This window comes from Staurois parvus, unplaced genomic scaffold, assembly GCF_062004578.1.
Source record: "Staurois parvus isolate SC_StPar_1 unplaced genomic scaffold, SC_StPar_1.0 ptg000746l, whole genome shotgun sequence".
NCBI classification, from domain to species: domain Eukaryota; kingdom Metazoa; phylum Chordata; class Amphibia; order Anura; family Ranidae; genus Staurois; species Staurois parvus.
The window spans coordinates 2917358-2936762 of record NW_028318542.1 but is presented as its reverse complement, the minus strand read 5'-3'; the positions used below and the strand labels follow the sequence as shown (position 1 = coordinate 2936762).

Genomic DNA, 19405 nt, shown 5'->3' with positions numbered 1-19405 from the left:
TAGAACATCATGAAACCATTCTAATACTGTATTCCTCAACTACGTAGTTTATTTTTCCTCCAGTAAAAAGCAGCATTAGAAGTTGTTTTACATGTGGCCAGCATCTTCAGTAAAATATTACAACCAAATTTAAGGAGATTAAAATGGTAAGCTGGCAGCTTGCTTACTCCATTAAAAGGTATAGAGTTGGCCAGGAGACTAGGACCTCATATTTTTTCGTTTCTAGGTCAAAAGAACTCTGTAGATCCAAATTTCAGTTTTCTCCTGCCCCATCTAAAACCGTGTCTGTACTTTGGTTTGGTGTGTACAAAGAAGTCCATTGTTCTTTGGGGCATCATTGCACTCACATTTAAGGCGCCCCATTTTGCTTTTTTCTCTCTTACCTCGGGGAAGCAAGCAAAAATAGATAGCTCGCAGTTCCATCATAAGGTCTTGCTTTACTCCATCACTAACAAATATATTAATAAAAGGGTCTAAGGCACTGCTGAGACTGGTGAGGGTAAATGAGACCCTGTATGCTGGACGAACTCTCTCCTCTATGTCACAGCTGCCATAGTTGTAGTCACTCACATATGAGCGGATAAAAAGGACCACATGGTAGGGAAGGTAACAGATGATAAAGATGGTGATCATGGAAAGAAGAAGGCCAGTCACCCTCCTTTTTTGCTCTGCCTCCAAGGTAGAGGTACGCTGTATCATCATGATGATGGAACAGTAAGAAAACACCAGAAGGACCAATGGGATGAGAAAAACCACAAAGATACGGAAATAGTTGAGATGAGCCATCCACTGCTCCATGGGGTACTTCTCATAGCACAACTTCACATTTTGGATGGAGGTAAACAAGTCATTTCTGCCCAAGAAATAGGAGTGAGAGCCAAGGATGATCAACCAAACCACAATGCAAGTCACCAAAGCTTTTCTCATGCTCCGAATGGTCCGTGAGCGTAACGGGAAAACGGTGGCAATAAAACGATCTGTGGCTATACAGCTGAGAAAGGCAATAGTAGTGTAAAGGTTGGAGTGGAAGAAGAAGCCCACAATTTTACAGCTTAGAGTTCCAAAGACCCAGTCCTCCTTGGCAGTGTAGACTATCCAGGCAGGGAGGGTGAAAATGTACAGGAGGTCTGACACACAAAGATTGGCCAGATAGACGCCCAAGATGTTTTTCTTTTTAATTAACTGGACAATAACTCCAATCGCTGTCAGGTTTCCCAACAATCCCACCACGAAAACGCTGCCATAGATGATGGGAAAGAGGACGGCTTCATAGTCTTTAGGGAACGTGCAATTTGTTTCGTTAGACATGGGTACAACGCTGCTTCAGTTGCGCTCCTGGCAAACAACAGTAAATAAAATCAGAACTGTCTCAATCATAATTACTTTAGTGCATTCAGTTGGCTTTGTACACAACACAGACATGCAACACGACATATGTTGGCCCTACAGAAGGCTACAGTCATATATGAAGAATCTATAGAGAAAGATCGCACCATATTGGTGAAACATGTAAAATCTATCAAAACAGACTCTACCAAGATACATATTTCCCTGGAAATAAACTATGTAAGGCTTCAGGTCCAGAATACTAATCAGAGTCCATCAGCTTGATCTGTTACTGACTGCTTCCAATGATTTTACAGTATATAAAACACTTTTTTTTTGTTTGTTTTTTTTTAAGGTAAAAGTGATACTCCTAGATCTAAGATGATGGTTTTCCGATTCAGCAAGTTCGAAAAAGAATCATCATCTCGGTTCCAGCAAATGACCTTGAATGAACCAGCTCTTGGGAATAGTTTATTAATTAGACCAGATTGTTTCTGACACCAAAAATTGTGAATCTAGGGGGTCGATTGCCCATTCTCGTCCACACCACAAACATGCTTGCTGCAGTGTGAGCATACATGTACACAAATTGAAAATTTGTGAAAACCAATCAGATGTTGGATAGTGCCTCCATGTTTAATAATCATGTGAGGTATATGGGTTTTTTAACTTTACATTTGCCATCTTTTGGTATGGTCCTAGATTTGTGCGCCGACATGTTTTTCCCTTAAAATATCCATATCTTTGAGCACCAAACAACTTAATATTTTTCTCTTGAATTTTGAAATGTTATATTTAATTAGTACAGATTTTAAAGAGACAGGCCTGTTCTACAGCAAGTCTACATTCTTCCTCAACACATACCAGTGCGCTTGTCTACTGTGAACAAAGCACATAGTAGAGAGCAATTGTTTTCTCAGCATCTTTGTGTTACTTAACACAGCCCCACACATCTGGTATGAATGACTCTTGTTCACAGAGTAGCGTTTTTCTGCAGTAGGAAAATGCAGCGGTTACCATACTTAACAGATATGGTGCTGCTCAAAGCCTCCAGCATTCCATCTCTCTGCTTCAGGTGCAACCTCTCAAGGAGCACATCCTGCTCAAGCCCATGCACAGCAATACAAAACCCGGGCTTATAGCGGGAGGAAGAACAGAGTGGACAGCCTTAATATTTATGAAACCCCAGCCAATCATTGATGAGGTGTGCCTAGTAGGTGGTTGGACAGCCCTTAAATAATCCAAAGCCTGAGGCAGCAGTACAGAGTTCCTGGGTCCAATCTTGCTGGAGGAGACCCCAAGGCAGAACACTAGAAGGAGTCATCAGGAAGGCATCAAGGTCCCAGCTAGATCTATAGCAAGCTTAAAAGTCCGGGAATCAAGTTGGGTCTGGAGAAGCGCACTGGAGAGGGCCAGGGGGTAGTTGGTGGGAAAAAGTCCAGCTGTCCTACGGAGGTGAGAGTCCTCCTCTCTCTCATTGAAAAGAGCCTGGTGGATATTGGCAGGAGGCAAACAATGATCCCGTGGCTGGGTGAGTAAATGACCTCAGTGTTAGAAATTCAGTGACTATGTGTAGCTTTTAGTCTCTGTAAGGAGTACAGGACACCATCAGCATAAAGATTTTGTGGGACATTGCTTTTGCACAGTTTAGCAAGAAAGCTTTGGAGTCCTTAAGTTAATCAGTTCTCCAGTTTATTGGGGTATTCTAAGCTCCCCTCATCCCCATACAAGTTCCAATAAGACAAAAAAAAAAAAAAAAAAAAGACACCCCTAGACTGCTCCATTGAGCCAGTGGACCAGTGAAGAAAATGCTGTGTGTTGGGCTGTGTATGCTCTATGTGGTGAAATAGGACGAAGTTCACTAGTGGCCCCTTAGGGGGTGTGCTACATATGTATCAACCAAGTCTCAAAGTAAAAGCTTCAGCTACAGTCCTTCGGACGTGTTTCACCAAGAATGACCTCATTTGTAAAGGCAGCTCTTGCAAGGACACAAAGAAGACAATGCTGTTCTATGTGCCCTGTTCATATTTGAAAGCAGCTGTCAGCTTCGGTGCAGAACAGTGGGAAAATCTGCAACAAGTCTGAGTTTTTTTTGTCACTGCATCCAACATAAAAACGCAGTAAGAATGCACATTAAAAAAAAAAAAAAAAAAAAAAAAAAAAAAAAAAAAAAAAAAAAAAAAAAAAAAAAAAAAAAAAAAAACACAGGCGGAAGAACGAATTGAAAAAATACCTTCTTCATTCTTGTGAGCCTGCTACAGACCTTTAGCTGGATGGAAAATTTCTAGAGAGCAGATCGGTAGTGTGGTTTGGAGAGGGAGAACGCATTACACACTCTGATCAACACAACTGGCTGGATAGTTGTGAAGTTTGCCATTCTAGTGCAACAGTACCCAATATTTTATAACTGTATGCACAAAGGCTTCAAGAATAATTGGAAAAAAGATACTCATTCGTCATGTGATAGCAGCCCAGATATATGCAGATTGGGAACATATACGCTGCAGCAGAGAGCCACTAGTGGGTATTATTGCCAGACAAAAAAGTCTGTTCCATATCCTTCAAAAGTAAGCAGATCATCCTCTGTGGTCTCTTATTGCTATAAAAGGGGAATCCCAATTAAAAAGTTTGAAAAAAAAATTCCCCCAAAATAATATTAGACTTGTTGGAGATACAACAGCATGTACTATATATATATATATATATATATATATATATATATATATATATATATATATATATATATATATAGTATTGTATGTTAATATCACTTGGCCAGTAGATGGCACTGTACACTAAAGGTTACTAGTTGTGTATATGTGTAAAACTTGTTGGTTCTTCTTCCGCTTCTGTATCATCTCTTCAGGAAGTAATTTGTTTGTTTGTAACTTAAGCCACCCAAGTAAAGTCATACTTCTGCCTCATCACACCATACGAGACCCTTCTGGCTAGTACCAGGACACAAAATTGGGGCTGCAACCAAAGACATTACTAAATTCACCATGCCACAAAATAAATTCTCCTCTCTCTTATTACCCACAAAGAAAAAGGGAATGAGAACATGTGAAAGAGGATGAAAATGCATGTAGAAGTAACTGAGCTAAAAGTAATGTAGCCAGGAACTTGGCTAGAGACATACAGCGATTTAGGACAGTGCTGAAGTGCTGTCTGTGCTCCCAATGGACATCAGCTGAGTAGGTTAACACTACTTTGCCTCCATCCACCAGGGGTAGCTGATAAGTAGAAGGAGCTCAAGAAGCTTGATGATTGGATGGTTGAATCATGGGAGACAAAGTAACTTTTCTATGGCAGTTAATGGACGATTGGACTAAATTTCATGTTCAATGTGAGCTGGGGATAGAGATAGAGATAGATGTATTTTCACAGGCTGAATACTGAGGACCTCTCTCTCTTTGCTGCGAGCAGACAGAGGTGTGTACATCGTTACTCCTGTATGCACATCAACCTGCTACAAGGCTGTCACTGTGTGCCGAGGACCCGAGTCCTTCCAGGCAGATCTAGAAGGGAGCTGACATCTGAACAGCGGGACCCCATGTTGAAGTACTGCTGGGACTGATGAGAGGACACTGCTGCTGTTAATCTGTTGCTGCTAGCACAGACTGAGCACAGTGACTGGCCATCTAACTAGCAGCTTTATTTACTGCATGCAGAATTTACTGGGACTGTATTCATGTGCACCACGATAAAAACCGGGCCCCAATGCCAATGGGCTAAAAGACTGATCACTCAGAAAGCTGCTTGGCTGGGTGGAAAATTTTGTCAGAACTGAGCACCTGCAAGTCATCATGCCAGGGACGGTTGCACTTGTAGGCAGTCAGTGTCCGATATGGGGGGGTTATGCAATAACAAACAATGCAAATGGGAGTTTCTCTGTTCCCTATGCAATCCATATCAATGGAAGGGATGAAAAAGCCAAAGCTACTACCTTGTCTAGGGACCCATTCTATGTCTCTGCTTTAAAGCAAAAACTAGAGTGTTTCTAAACCCCGGTCCCTGCATTCACTATATCTGGTCTCCCACAGTACACACAACATGGAAATGCAATTATTTTAGTGAGTATAAACTGGTAACTGCAGTCTTGTGACTTCTATCAATGTCCAGCTGAGCACTGGTTAAAGCGTGTATGAGCAGTTTTCATTCTGTGCCAATTGTCCTATGAGGCTGCATAACCCCTGACCCTTTATCTGGACAGTGCTGATTGGGTGCGCATGTGATCGGCACAGGACCAAAGAAAAAAAAAAAAAAACTCTTTAGCCATAGACACTAAACTGAGCTTGTGCAGAGTGACTCCTAGAGCTCTGTACTATCAGCAGATGGACAGGATCAAACAGCCTTTTTACACAACGCAGAGGATTAACGCCTTAGGTTCCGCAGTGAGTATAACAAGCATGCATTACTGCATATACAGACTGATTTTACTGTTGTGGGTTTACTAAACACTTTAAGCTGGCTATAGATGGATTGAAATTTGACTGGTTCAAAAGGGATCCACCAAATTTTGATCTACGGCCGTTCCAGTTTGACAGGAATCAATTAATGATTGACTACTCTCAAATGTGACTGTTGGCAAATTTTCATTAGAAATCAGCTGCAGCACTGATCAGTGTATTCTGACAGCAGAGGTGTTCCCACTATCAGAATACAATATAGCATAGCGGGGAGGATTCCTCTACCCACCTTGTTTGTGTGAATGGAGGAATCCATGAATTTTTTTTTTTTTTTTACAACCAGCCCTTTGGGATGGAGTCATATATGGCCAGCTTTACTCTTCAGTTGGGGGTACCTGCTCACTTGCGACATACCCATAAGCACAGAAATCAATATCAGCCTGATGACAATTGCTGCAATCAGATAATATTCATTCCAGTGGGGGGGGGGGGGGGGGGATTTAATAAAACTGGAGTACACAGAATACAGTGCAGCTATGAATAGTAAACAATCAGCTTCAAAACTCCAGCGTGTTCAATTGAGCTTAAAGCGGAGCTCCACCCAAAAGGGGAAGTTGCATCTTAAAAACTGGTCCCCTCACACCCAGTTAAGGATTGGCCCCTTTGGGGAGTGTGTGTGTGTACCCACTCCACTTCCGCTGCACTTAGGCCAGGGGTGGGCAACTGTGGCCCTCCAACTGTTGTGAACTACAAATCCCATCATGCCTCTGCCTTTGGGAGTCATGCTTGTAACTGTCAGTTTTGCAATGCCTCATGGGACTTGTAGTTCTACAACAGCTGGAGGGCCACAGTTGCCCACCCCTGACTTAGGCGATCAGAAACTGAAGTTGCCCGCCTTCCCTTTTGTCTTCTGGGACACATGACAGGTCCCAGAAGACTACGGGGCCATTCACAAAGCACAGCGCTACTCGCTCATGCGCAGTGAGCACCAAGCTGTGAAGCCACAAACTGTCATAGCCGGGTGCCCACAATGAAGATGCCAGCACCGGGAACACAGGACAATTGTGAAACTGGCTACAGCGGGGACACCGTGGGATCGAGAGACAAGTGAGTGGCTGTTTTTTTTTTTTTTTAAAGTTAGCAGATACAGTTTTTGCAGCTGCGGACTTATTTTCTTTATTTTACTTGAATACCGCTTTAAGCTAAAGGTCTCATACACGCTGGGCGTTTTCACAGTTGCGGTTTTGGGAATCAGGCATTTTTTTTCTATAGACCGTAAACTTCCCAGCATGTTATCCTATGTGTCCATGCACACACACTGTAGCCTTTGATCAGCGGTTTTTGGCAGGGGCGTTTTGAGGCTGGAAAAGAACCCAGAACTACTGCGTTTGAAGAGGAGTTTTTCTGCTGTAAAAATACTCAACGCTGAAAAACGTGGCTACCTGGCATTTATGATCGGTTTTGAGCCTCAAGCTTTTGTGAGAGTATAGTTTTGCTAAAAAAAAAATGCAAAACGCTGAAAAATGCTAATGCAAAAAAAGCTACAAAATGTGAGAAAACGTGCGTTTTTAATGCAGCATTCTACAGCTAATGCTATTGGCCTTATTTATTTTTTTTAAAAAAGTCCGATGAGCATGAGGCCTATAACTTAGAAGCAGATTGGTGTCTATGCAGAGGTGCACCAGATTCTGTGTGCTCCAGTGTTCGTAAATCACCCCCAATGTCTCTAGAAACCAGCTATTGGCTATACAAGTCTATAGGAGATGGTTTCTAGATGAGGGGTTTCACATGTTCAGAAAAACAGATCCTTTCCTTGTTTACAGAGATTCCGCAACACCTCTGATAAGGGTTTTAAGCAATTTCACAAGCAAACACAAAAAGGAGCCCATTGTGAAAAGAACACAGCCAGCCCCTCTTGTTCATAATTCCTTGCTGCCTCTACACAATGGCTTTATTGCTTTCTTTGGGAGGGAGAAGAGTTAAGTACACAAATGACTCTCCATTTCACGGAGCCCTAAATGATATGGAATTTTCCAACCTGAGTGCACAAACCCTCTGAAGTACCTAATTTCCTCCGCCATTATTGGTTGCCATGTCCAGAGTTGGCACACAAATATTGGCACTTGTATTATCACTGGGAGAAGCAGCTCAATGTTTGTCAGCTACGGGAGACTTCATTGAGCATGTACCTCAAACTGGACCGGCCCTCTGTTCTGGGAACCTGGCATCCACTCATTCTATCTATCTATCCATTCAGTCGTATCCGACCCTTGGCGATTGCATGGACCGTCACTAATAAGCAACTTTTTCCATGAATTCTCTTAGCAATTATTTTTCAGGGTAGGTTTCCAGGTCTTTCCCCAACCCCTACCATGCAGGAGATCCCACATGACCAGGGTTGAAATTAGGACAATTTAGACAGGAGCCAATTAACCTACCAGCATGTCTTTGGAGTGTGGAAGGAAACCAGAGTACCCGGAGGAAACCCATGCGAACACATGGAGAACATGCAAACTCCATGCAGGAGGTTCCATGGTTGGGAATCGAACCCATGACCCAATTACTGCAAAGCAGAAGTGCTAACCACTAAGCCACTGTGCCGTCCCCATACTCAATAAATGGTAGCAATTCTGTGAAATCAGCCAGGATTTATGACAAAGCAGATCTTCCCTCTGGAAAACTATAAAGCCTGGTACACACGATGAGGAAAATTGCATAAAAAATGCTGCGTTTGGAGCGATTGTCTGATAGACCATTAGTGCACAGTTTGTGAGAGCCGATCATGACATTTCATGCAAAAAATTTTAAAAAGGTACAAGTGCAAAAAATCTCGTACAATTTTCATATAAATCAGTACAGTATTCATTTAGGACCATTCAGAAAGTGTGTTCCGACAGAACCACTAATTGGTTCACTGCTTACACTTCCTAGATGGTGACCGTGTTTGCGTGAATCCCTCCTGCAGCTACACTCAGGACTGACTGTGTGTGTATATTTGTGCTTATTTTCAAAATAAATAATACCCTGCTCAATAAAAATTCAAGGAACACTTTTTAATCAGTATATAGCCTCAAGTCAATGAAACTCCTGGGATATTGATCTGAGCAGTTAAATAGCAGAGGGGGTTGGTAATCTGTTTCAGCTGCTTTAGTTTTAACAAAATTAAAAACAGGTGCACTAGACAACAATGAGACGACCCCCAAAACAGGAATGGTTTTACAGGTAGAGGCCACTCACATTTTTTCCCCTACTCATCTTTTCAATAGCTTTGCATTTGGCTAGGGTCAGTGTCACTACTGGTAGTATGGAGGAGATAACTGGACCCTACAGAGGTTGCACGGGCAGTTCAACTCCTCCAGGATGGCACATCTATACGTGACATTGCCAGAAGGTTTTCTGTGTCTCCCAGCACAGTCTCAAGAGCATGGAGGAGATTCCAGGAGACAGGCAGTTACTCTAGGAGAGCTGGACAGGGCCGTAGAAGGTCCTCAGCTCATCAGCAGGACCGGTATCTGCTCCTTTGTGCAATGAGGAAGATGAGCACTGCCAGAGCCCTACAAAATGACCTCCAGCAGGCCACTGGTGTGAATGTCTTTGACCAAACAATCAGAAACAGACTTCATGGAGGGTGGCCTGAGGTCCCGACATCCTCTAGTGGGCCCTGTGCTTACTGCCCGGCACCATAGAGCTCGATTGGCATTTGCCATTGAACACCAGAATTGGCAGGTCCACCACTGGCGCCCTGTGTTTTTTACAGATGAGAGCAGGTTCACCTTGAGCACATGTGACAGACATGAAAGGGTCTGGAGAAGCCGTGGAGAACATTATGCTGCCTGTAACTTCATTCAGCATAACTGTTTTGGTGGTGGGTCAGTCATGGTCTGGGGAGGCATATCCATGGAGGGACGCACAGACCTCTACAGTCTGGACAATGGCACTCATCCCAATACCATTAGGTATTGGTATGAAATCCTTGGACCCATTGTCAGACTCTACACTGATGCGGTGGTTCCTGGGTTCCTCCTGGTGCATGACAATGCCCTGCCTCATGTGGCGAGAGTATGCAGGCAGTTCTTGCAGGATGAAGGAATTGATACCATTGAATGGCCCTTACACTCACCTCACCTAAATCCAATAGAACACCTCTGGGATATCATGTTTCGGTCCATCCAACGCCGCCAGGTTGCACCTCAGACTGTCCAGGAGCTCACTGATGCCCTGGTCCAGATCTGGGAGGAAATACCCCAGGACACCATCTGTCGTCTCATTAGGAGCATGCCCCGATGTTGTCAGGCATGCATACAAGCACGTGGGGGCCATACAAACTACTGAGTACTATTCTGAGTTGCTGCAATGAAATTTCAGCAAAATGGACTAGCCTGCTGCATCATTTTTTCACTTTGATTTTCAGGATGTCTTTGAATTCAGTCCTCTGTAGTTTTATCATTTTCATCAAACGATGGGGCATCCTTACATTCCTAACATATTACCCCGTCCATATCAGTATAGATATCCAGCTTGAGATTTTTCCTCATTGAGATCAGACATGTTTTCAAAGTGTTCCTTTAACCACTTGAGCTCCAGAGGATTTACCCCCCTTAATGACCGGGCCTCTTTTTGCCACTCGGCGCTGCACTAATTCAACTGATAATTGCGCGGTCATGCAATACTGCACCCAAACAAAATTTACGTCCTTTTTTTCACACAAATAGAGCTTTCTGTCTGTGTAATTTGATCACCTGTGCGCTTTTTATTTTTCACACTATAAACAAAAAAAGGCCAAAATTTTGAAGAAAAACAATATTTTTTACTTTCAGCTATAAAAAATATATAGTAAACTCAAAGTTGGTTATAAATTTAGGCCAAAATGTATTCTGCTACATGTTTTTGGTAAAAAAAATCCCAATAAGTGTATATTGATTGCTTTGTGTGGAAGTTATAGCGTCTACAAAACTATGGTATAAACACTGCAATTTCCGCCATTTTTCTACTATACAGCGCTGCGCTAGTTTAACGGACAATTGCGCGGTCATGCAATATGGTACATAAATGAAATTTACATCCTTTTTTTCCCCACAAATTGAGCTTTCTTTTGGTGGTATTTGATCGCCTGTGCGGTTTTTATTTTTTGCGCTATAAAAAAAAAAAAAAAAAAGGCTGACAATTTTGAGGGAAAAAAAAAAATTTTGGACTTTTTGCTATAAAACATGTCCAGTAAAAAAAAAAATGCAAAAATCAAATTTAGTCATAAATTTCTGCCAAAATGCATTCTGCAACGTCTTTGCTAAAAAAAAACCCAATACGTGTAAATGAATTGGTTTACGTGAAAGTTATAGCGTTTACAAATGGCGGGAAAGATACTGGGATTTTTAGGGGTTTTTTAATACTAATAATGGCGGCGATCAGCGAATTATGGCGGCGATCAGGGACTTATCAGGGACATATATGTACAGTGGCTGGGCGGCAAGTAGTTAATTTTTTTGAGCAGTGTATATATTATTTGCTAATATTGGTCTTCAGTCGCATGCATGCTGGGTGTTAGGCCGTTGTGCATCCGATCTCCACATTTCGGTGTGATTGGGGGGCACAGAACCAGATCTGCTGCATGCAGCATGCCAAAGTTTGCAGCTGGATGCTGTGCTGAGTGGGACTCACATTTAGTACATGCGTTCAGGAACGTATGCCCATGTATACCTGCATACCAGGTACGTATACCATTCATATGTCCCGGAATGAATACGGCACTAAATGACATTGTACCACTTGGTAAGGTGTCCAACCGCAGTGCATTTCAACTGGTCAGACTTTGACAGGCTGCAGGAAGTGGGGCTGGATATTGAACCTGTGCCTCCTGGGTGAAACACTGCTAGGATTGGCCACATGTTGTTGTCGAAGACCATGTTTATAGTCAGCTATAAGTATATAAAAATATATCCTCCTCGAAATCAGAAAATCTACCCACAATACACTCTCCTCTGTATGTAAAGATTGTTAAGCAGACCAGAGACGATGTGAAAACCAAAATGAAAATTTTGAATTGTTCGGTTTTTTTGCACCATTAGTGTGCCAGCTGCGACACATGATTTTTGTGTCGCAATTGAAAGTGGCTGATCCGATGTGATGGATTTTTATTAGAAAAACAAAATAATTGATGGCACAATAATACGAGCAATTTACGTTTTTCAAATTTCAACTCGTCTCAGCTACTATTAATGACCTTTTGAAACCACAAGTTCCCTCTCTGCTCAGCACTCTCAATCTATTTCTATACGCAGTTGTATTGTGTCATTGTTCACGGAAGCATGGGGGTGTCTTTTTTTGAAGGACAATTCAGAAGTCAGAAATTGCTTGATGGAATGTGTTTGGTGATGGACAGAATAGAGGACACAGAGGAGACAACAAAAGAGCTAGATAGTCCCGTAATAATGAGTGTTTAGCCAAGTAGAAAACCCCATTCTATCTTCATTTGGGGAGGATGGGACACATTCCTTTACACGTGTCCTATTTTAGCACCAATTGGTCCTTGTTTTAGAAAAAAATTTAACTGTGTAATGTAACCCACAGTAACCAATTCTCAGCTTTAACGGTCTACTCCACAAAAAGAAAAATAGCCTCCAATCACAAGGCTTTAACATGAGGATAGGGATCTTAAAGAACAACTTAAGGCAAAACAGGAGTGAGAGAATCAATCCCTGGTCATCAGGGTCACAAGAACTACTGTCTCCATTGGAAGATCTCCCCTCTGTTCCTGGTCTGGCGACAACCCAAAATAGGCAATTTTCTTTCACTTTCAATCTCAGTGATAAAAGGTATAGAAGACAAAATAGGGCGATTCTCAATAACAGGGTGTTCTAATCCTCCTCCACTCTATCCGAAATAAAAAAGTTTTGCCTGTAGGTATACTATAAAAGTGAAACCAAATTAGGGGATACTCTTGTTTTTTTGTTTTTCAAATGGTCAAGTGCTCACCAGGTCCCCTTGACAGCAACAGCATCTTCTCCCCTCCGTCCTCCGGGTGCCAGCCTTCGGCCATCTTGTCTGGCTGGTATGGGATGATGCCACCGCCGCACAAGCATGGGAGTGAACACATTCCAGATTACCGGCATTGTGCGAAAATGTCAAAAGGATCTGCACGCTCAGCCTTTAGTTCCGCCTTAATTTTCAGGTGAGTGTCTAGTTTTTAAAATCTATTGGCTACAGACTGAAAATAAGGCCCCTTTCACATGGGCGTTCCATTTTTTTCATCAGCTCAGTCATGTCCCCCCCCCAAGAAAAAATGGATCAGTTCACATCAGTTTTCATCCGTTTGTTTACATCCTTTACCAATGCAAAAATGGACCGTATGTCTGTTTACATCCATTTTTTTGTCCGTTACATTTTTTTTTTTTTTTTTAAAACGGAAGAAAAATAGGGGTTTCTTCCGCTCAAAAAAAAAAAAAAAAAAAAGAGAGATGTTAACAGATGCAGACATTAACGGATGTAAACGGATATTCATCTGCTTACATCCTCTAGTTTAAAACTAAAATACAGTAAGTCCTCCTACTTACAAACATTTGAGTTGTGAGCTTTCAAAGATACAAACATGCATTCACATGCCAAATCACGAAAGTAGCTCACGTGTCTGCCGGACATTGTCAGCGGCGTGCACCCTCTGCCACAAGCGGTTGTTCTGCTGTGTACTTTACTGTATAGTACAATGGTGTACAATAGTACCGTGTTGATTTCAAGCCTAAGATGTCTGGAAGCAAGCATAAAAGCAGCGTTCTTGTCTGGTCACTCCATGCCAGCCCCTGTGTGCCAGCTGTTGTACCTGTATGTCGGTCTTGTCTGGTCACTCCATGCCAGCCCCTGTATGCCAGCGGTTGTACCTGTATGTCGGTCTTGTCTGGTCACTCCATGCCAGCCCCTGTATGCCAGCTGTTGTACCTGTATGTCGGTCTTGTCTGGTCACTCCATGCCAGCCCCTGTATGCCAGCTGTTGTACCTGTATGTCGGTCTTGTCTGGTCACTCCATGCCAGCCCCTGTATGCCAGCTGTTGTACCTGTATGTCGGTCTTGTCTGGTCACTCCATGCCAGCCCCTGTATGCCATCTGTTGTACCTGTATGTCGGTCTTGTCTGGCCACTCCATGCCAGGCCTTGTATGCCAGCTGTTGTACCTGTATGTCGGTCTTGTCTGGTCACTCCATGCCAGCCCCTGTATGCCATCTGTTGTACCTGTATGTCGGTCTTGTCTGGCCACTCCATGCCAGGCCTTGTATGCCAGCTGTTGTACCTGTATGTCGGTCTTGTCTGGTCACTCCATGCCAGCCCCTGTATGCCATCTGTTGTACCTGTATGTCGGTCTTGTCACTCTATGCCAGGCCTTGTATGCCATCCGTTGTACCTGTATGTCGGTCTTGTCTGGTCACTCCATGCCAGCGCCTGTATGCCAGCTGTTGTACCTGTATGTCGGTCTTGTCTGGTCACTCCATGCCAGCGCCTGTATGCCAGCTGTTGTACCTGTATGTCGGTCTTGTCTGGTCACTCCATGCCAGCCCCTGTATGCCATCTGTTGTACCTGTATGTCGGTCTTGTCTGGTCACTCCATGCCAGCCCCTGTTCTTAAATATGTAAGGGGCAGGGCCACCCGGTGACATCATTTGCGTGACCCCGCCTGTGTGTGACATCGACCAGGGCATGCTGGATCAATGATGTCACACGGGGGTGGGTTCACATGCGTGAATTGGTAGCCCTTTACATATTAAGAACTGTCAATCCAGTGGAGCAGTCAGACGGCCGGGAGCAGAGCCTTCTTTTCTTTTTTTTTTCTTTTTTCCGGGCGGCGGGGGGGCATCGTGATTGATGTTTGATCTACTTCGGGGAACATTCTTGATTTTCCTTCTTTTAATAAAAGGACTTGTTAAAGACTGGCTCCTGTCTTTTTTGACACTACAGTTTTTTTTTTTTTTTTTGTGAATCGGTAGTGGTACCATGTACCCCATACTCATTCATATGGGGGGGGCGGATCTGGATCCTGATCATTGTTCTGGAGTTGTTCTGTGGGAGTTGTAAGTGGAATGTGACCCCTGAATGTGAAGAGTGTCATCCTTAGGAGCCATTACTGACCCTGGTGACCCCTGAGTGTGAGGAGTACCATCCTTAGGAGCCACTACTGACCCGGATGACCTTGCAGCCCTAAACCAGACCAGATCCTGATGACCCCTATGGAATAATCCTCCCTGTTTTTGCGCATATATTATGCGCTTCTGGTAAGTGCATAGTCTCATTGGTTATCGCACCTGAAGCCACCAGCACGGATCACCCTGAATTTTGGCATCACCCCTACAGTAGACGTATGGTTATACGAAATGCGTCTAGGAGGAGCCCTTGCACGCCTTGACGTCACGCTGCCGGATCAAGGAGGTCCGGTGGCACCCGTTTGCACATATACTGGTCAGTGTACTTACTGCGCTTCTACCTATACCCACAGTCATCCTATGCTTTGATACACTTATGTAAGTATACCTTTAATTTATGCTAAATAAATACTTAACTTACTACACTATGGATATCCATACATCTGTTGCTCGGATCTGAGCATTTAACCCCAGCCCAGGAACACCCCAGACGTTCCATTGAGACCAGATGAAGGAAGTGACAGACCAATACTGCATCTAATCTGAGGGACCCCCGGAGGACATCAACATTCTATCCGACTGCCCCTCATCTGATGTCCAGCTGACCCTGGATTCCTATATGCACATACTGATTGCGCTTCTGGTTAGTAGGCAATCTTACCATTTCTTCACTGGATATCCCACTGGATTTTTTAATAGAACTGTCATGTCAGCACTTCTAACTAAGGGCCTGTTTACCTGAGACTGTGCTCCACATTTGCATAACCTTAACAAAATTTTATGTTGTTATATGTGTGTTTTTTTTAGCGCTGCACTATATCTTTTTATCTTTTGCTGAATTTTGGACTGTTAATTTTAGTTTTTATTCACTTATGTCACAATTATTTATGTTTCATTGACTTTTTATAACGTCATCTTAGGACGTATCCATTCACCCCACCATTTATGCGCCTTGTTTGCGCTCACTGATTTTATGATATTTATACTTCGTCAATAATGCTACTTTGTGCTATGTGTCTACTTCTATAGCGCTGCATATATATTATTTTATATTGTTCATTAGAGGTATAGAGGATTGCCTTTATATGCTAGCTGCTTTTATTTACATCTGCGCTCGCAATTACCTTATTTCTGATAAATCTAAAGACTTGAAAATGGGAGATCAAATAGCCAACACACAATAGTTACATACACCCATGAATCAGCGATCACTGCCTGCGCGAATGGCATCTGATGCAAGATCAGCAAATAAAAAATTGTTGCAGCTTACAAAATAAATTGGTGTGGCAATATGGAGCTATGTAGTCATTTAAGAACTGGTGAAATTCTGACTCAAACTTAAGATGTGAACATCCATGGTCGGCATTGGCTTCCGTTTTATGGTCATCAACAATCCATGTCTTCCTACTGTGCTTCCACCACGAAAGGACATGCATATCATCTACACCACACAGTATGGTCTAGAGAGGACACACGTCCTTTTGATCCTACTAAGCTGCCGACAAATAAAAGGAGGGATGGTAGCTTTAAATACATTAAAATGAAGTAGTAAATGGGTGTAATAGGCACTTCCCGATTCTAACCACAGCCCAGACATTAAGTCACGGGACCTAAGCTCTTGCAAGTTGTTACAAGAAAAACAACCTGCGAGAGGAATCTCTGTGGTGGCTTTTATGTGGCGAAGGTAGGGACAAGGCTTCTGTATGGTTACATGAGAAATACGTGGGCTTTATTCAGAACAGATCAATGGCAACACAAGGAGACCCCTTGAAGGGCCATCTGCAGACTTGAATAAAGTATGTGTAAATACAGAATTTATTGCATTTTAATATTTAAAGTGATGCTAAACTCACATTTTTCTTCTAAAATAACATTTAGAAAAAGTGCAGTGAGGGAGATTTAGGCTTGGGTCACACTAATGCATTTTGGCCGTTTGTGCGTTCTTGCATATACACATTTTTACTGTGTTTTGTTCAGAGGTGTTTTTGTTTGTTTTTTTAAGGGGAAATGTTTTTGTTGCTGGGCATTAAAACAAAACAAAAAAAAAGCAAACAAAAACACAAAACATGGCAAAGACGCACTACATGCATTGAACTCTATTGTAGCAAAAAATGTTGCTTTTTAAAAAAGTCCCTGACCCCTTCCTAAAATGCAGCAGCTCAAAAAAGCATTGATGTGAACATGTTCCATAGGAAACCATGTCACCCTAGGTTCACACCTAAGCGTTTTCTGCAGCGTTTTGCAGAAACACAGTTCAGTCCATTTAACATGATTTCCTATGGGACATGTTTACACCTGTGCGGTTTCACCACGTGCGTTTTTGGAAAGGGTCAGATATTTTTTTTAAATGCAAAAAGTTGCGTTTTTGGCTCTATAGACTTCAATGGAAATGCTGCAGAAAAGCATGTTTTGCGTTATTGATGCGTTTTTGCATTTTAAATCTGCCTAGCAACAAGAAAAATGTAAAAAAAAAAAAAAAAAACACATCAAAAACACAATGCAGAAACAGCTCAAAGGCAACCTGCATAGGTGTGAACCTAGCCTTAAATGGACTGTAGGGAGTTTCTGCAAAAAGCACTATAAAATGCATAGGTGTGAACCATGCCCTACTAAAACTGGTGTACTCAGAACCTGTTGCAGCTGTGCTGGTAGCCAATCAGCTTCTGACTTCAGCTTGTTCAATTAAGCTTGGTCAATAAAACCTGGAAGCTGATTGGTCTCTATGCAGAGCTGCACCAGATTTTGAACACTCCAGTTTGAGTAAATCTTCCCCAATATGTCCTAATGTAAGTGGGATATAACTTCTAAACCTGGGTATACAGGGAGATAAAAACTCAGATTCCTGCATGCACACAAGTGATGTGGATGCAGCAGCTGATCGAATGCTGGTTTTCCAGCAGGACCGATCGACAGAAGCCAGTCTAACAATTGGATTCTGATGAACAGAGAGGGCTACACACAGATCAAAAATTCTTCCGCTTCTTGCTGGACCTGTCAAAATTTCGATACGTGTATACTCAAGCTCATCTCTCCCTTCCTTGGTTTCATCTCTCAAATGAAAGATTTTTCTGCTGTTCTCAGATTTCAAATTCTAGGGTGGCTACATTCACCCATGCTATGTGCCCCCAAGATTGACTACACATCTACATGCAGACACTTTCAGCTATTTGGGAATCTAGCAACGTGGTGTTTTTTTTTTGTGTTTTTGATGCATTTTCCAATAATCTCAATGGGGAGGTGCTTTCTTTTCTTTTATTCTTTTTTTTTCTAAACACAGCGGACCTACAATGGATCAGTGTGAAAAGTTCCATACAATTACATGGTCGCACATTTTTCTTACGCTTTTTTGAATGCAAAAGCAAGAGGTTGAGTTCACTAATCCAGAATTGAAGTATGCTCTTTTTTGAGGTACCTTTTCCAGGAACGTGTCATATGTGGTTATACTTTCCTAATTTAGACATTTTTTTCAAATTATTTATGTAGGATTAATTTAGACATTTATCTGACATACCCGCTTCTACTTTGTTATAAACCTGTCAAAAAATGCAGCACTGTGATTCAAATGGTAAAATGAGCAGTACTGTAACAAATTCGTATGAATGCGCTGTGGAGCGCTTAAGTAATAGCAAGTGTAAAACGTCTTTGATTGTGACGTTTAAAGTGCAAAAGGTGACAATAAATTGGCTATAAAATCACACAAAATCACAATAAAAAGTCCAATAATAAAACAAATGAATTCCGTGACTCCAGTGACTGTGAATGAGTATATATTGCACTCCACCCTAGCCTGTGACGTCACACCGCTCGGGCCACGTGGAGGCCAGCGGCCATCTTTACTATTGTATATGCAGATGTGAGTGTATTGCTTTTAGTGAACCTATCAATAAATTGAAAATTACTACACTATCAAGATCTTTGCTTGGGCTCGTTTTAATACGATCCCCCCCTTTCAAGGTGGATTCCTTTTGGTGCCCCATACCTGTCACTGGGAAAGGTCCCCCTGCTGGCTGGCTTAGTATCTATGATACCTGGATTGTGACCCCCTGCTAGATGGATGAGTAATCCTGTTACCTGGAGAGTGATGACACCCTGATTACCTGTCCTGCTGCTGGTTTGCCAGATGATCTCCTGATCCTCACCTTTCCAGATCCAGATGACCAGGAGTGGTTTGATAACTCAAAGGTGCATGAATTTGCGCTATCTGGTTAGTACAATATATACTCATTCACAGTCACTGGAGTCACGGAATTCATGTTTTATTATTGGACTTTTTATTGTGATTTTATAGCCAATTTATTGTCACCTTTTGCACTTTAAACGTCACCATCAAAGACGTTTTACACTATTACTTAAGCGCTCCACAGCGCATTCATACAAATTTATGTTACAGTACTGCTCATTTTACCATTTGAATCATAGCGCTGCATTTTTTGACAGATTTTACACCAAAGGTTAACCTTTATGCTAGCTGCTTATGCTAGCTGCTCATTATTTATTTCCTAGCTCTCGTTTACCCCCCCTTTTGTACCTATATGCACTTTGTTATAAACCT

The 19405-nt window shown here is 42.4% G+C and overlaps 2 protein-coding genes across 4 annotated transcripts in view; both read right to left on the bottom strand.

Moving 5' to 3' along the window:
• LOC149445116 (G protein-coupled receptor 4-like) overlaps positions 1-19405 on the bottom strand; it is a 102083-nt gene that overhangs the window by 18495 nt on the left and 64183 nt on the right. The gene's annotated exons all lie outside the window — the stretch shown is intronic.
• Positions 41-1328, bottom strand: LOC149445117 (G protein-coupled receptor 4-like). Its single transcript, XM_089654170.1, has one exon. The coding sequence runs from the start codon at positions 1306-1308 to the stop codon at positions 274-276; it is 1035 nt and encodes a 344-aa protein (XP_089510296.1). The 5' UTR covers positions 1309-1328; the 3' UTR covers positions 41-273.

Coding starts and splice junctions, on each gene's coding strand:
- LOC149445117 (XM_089654170.1), bottom strand. CDS start 1,308: ATGTCTAACGAAACAAATTGCACGTTCCCTAAAGACTATGAAGCCGTC.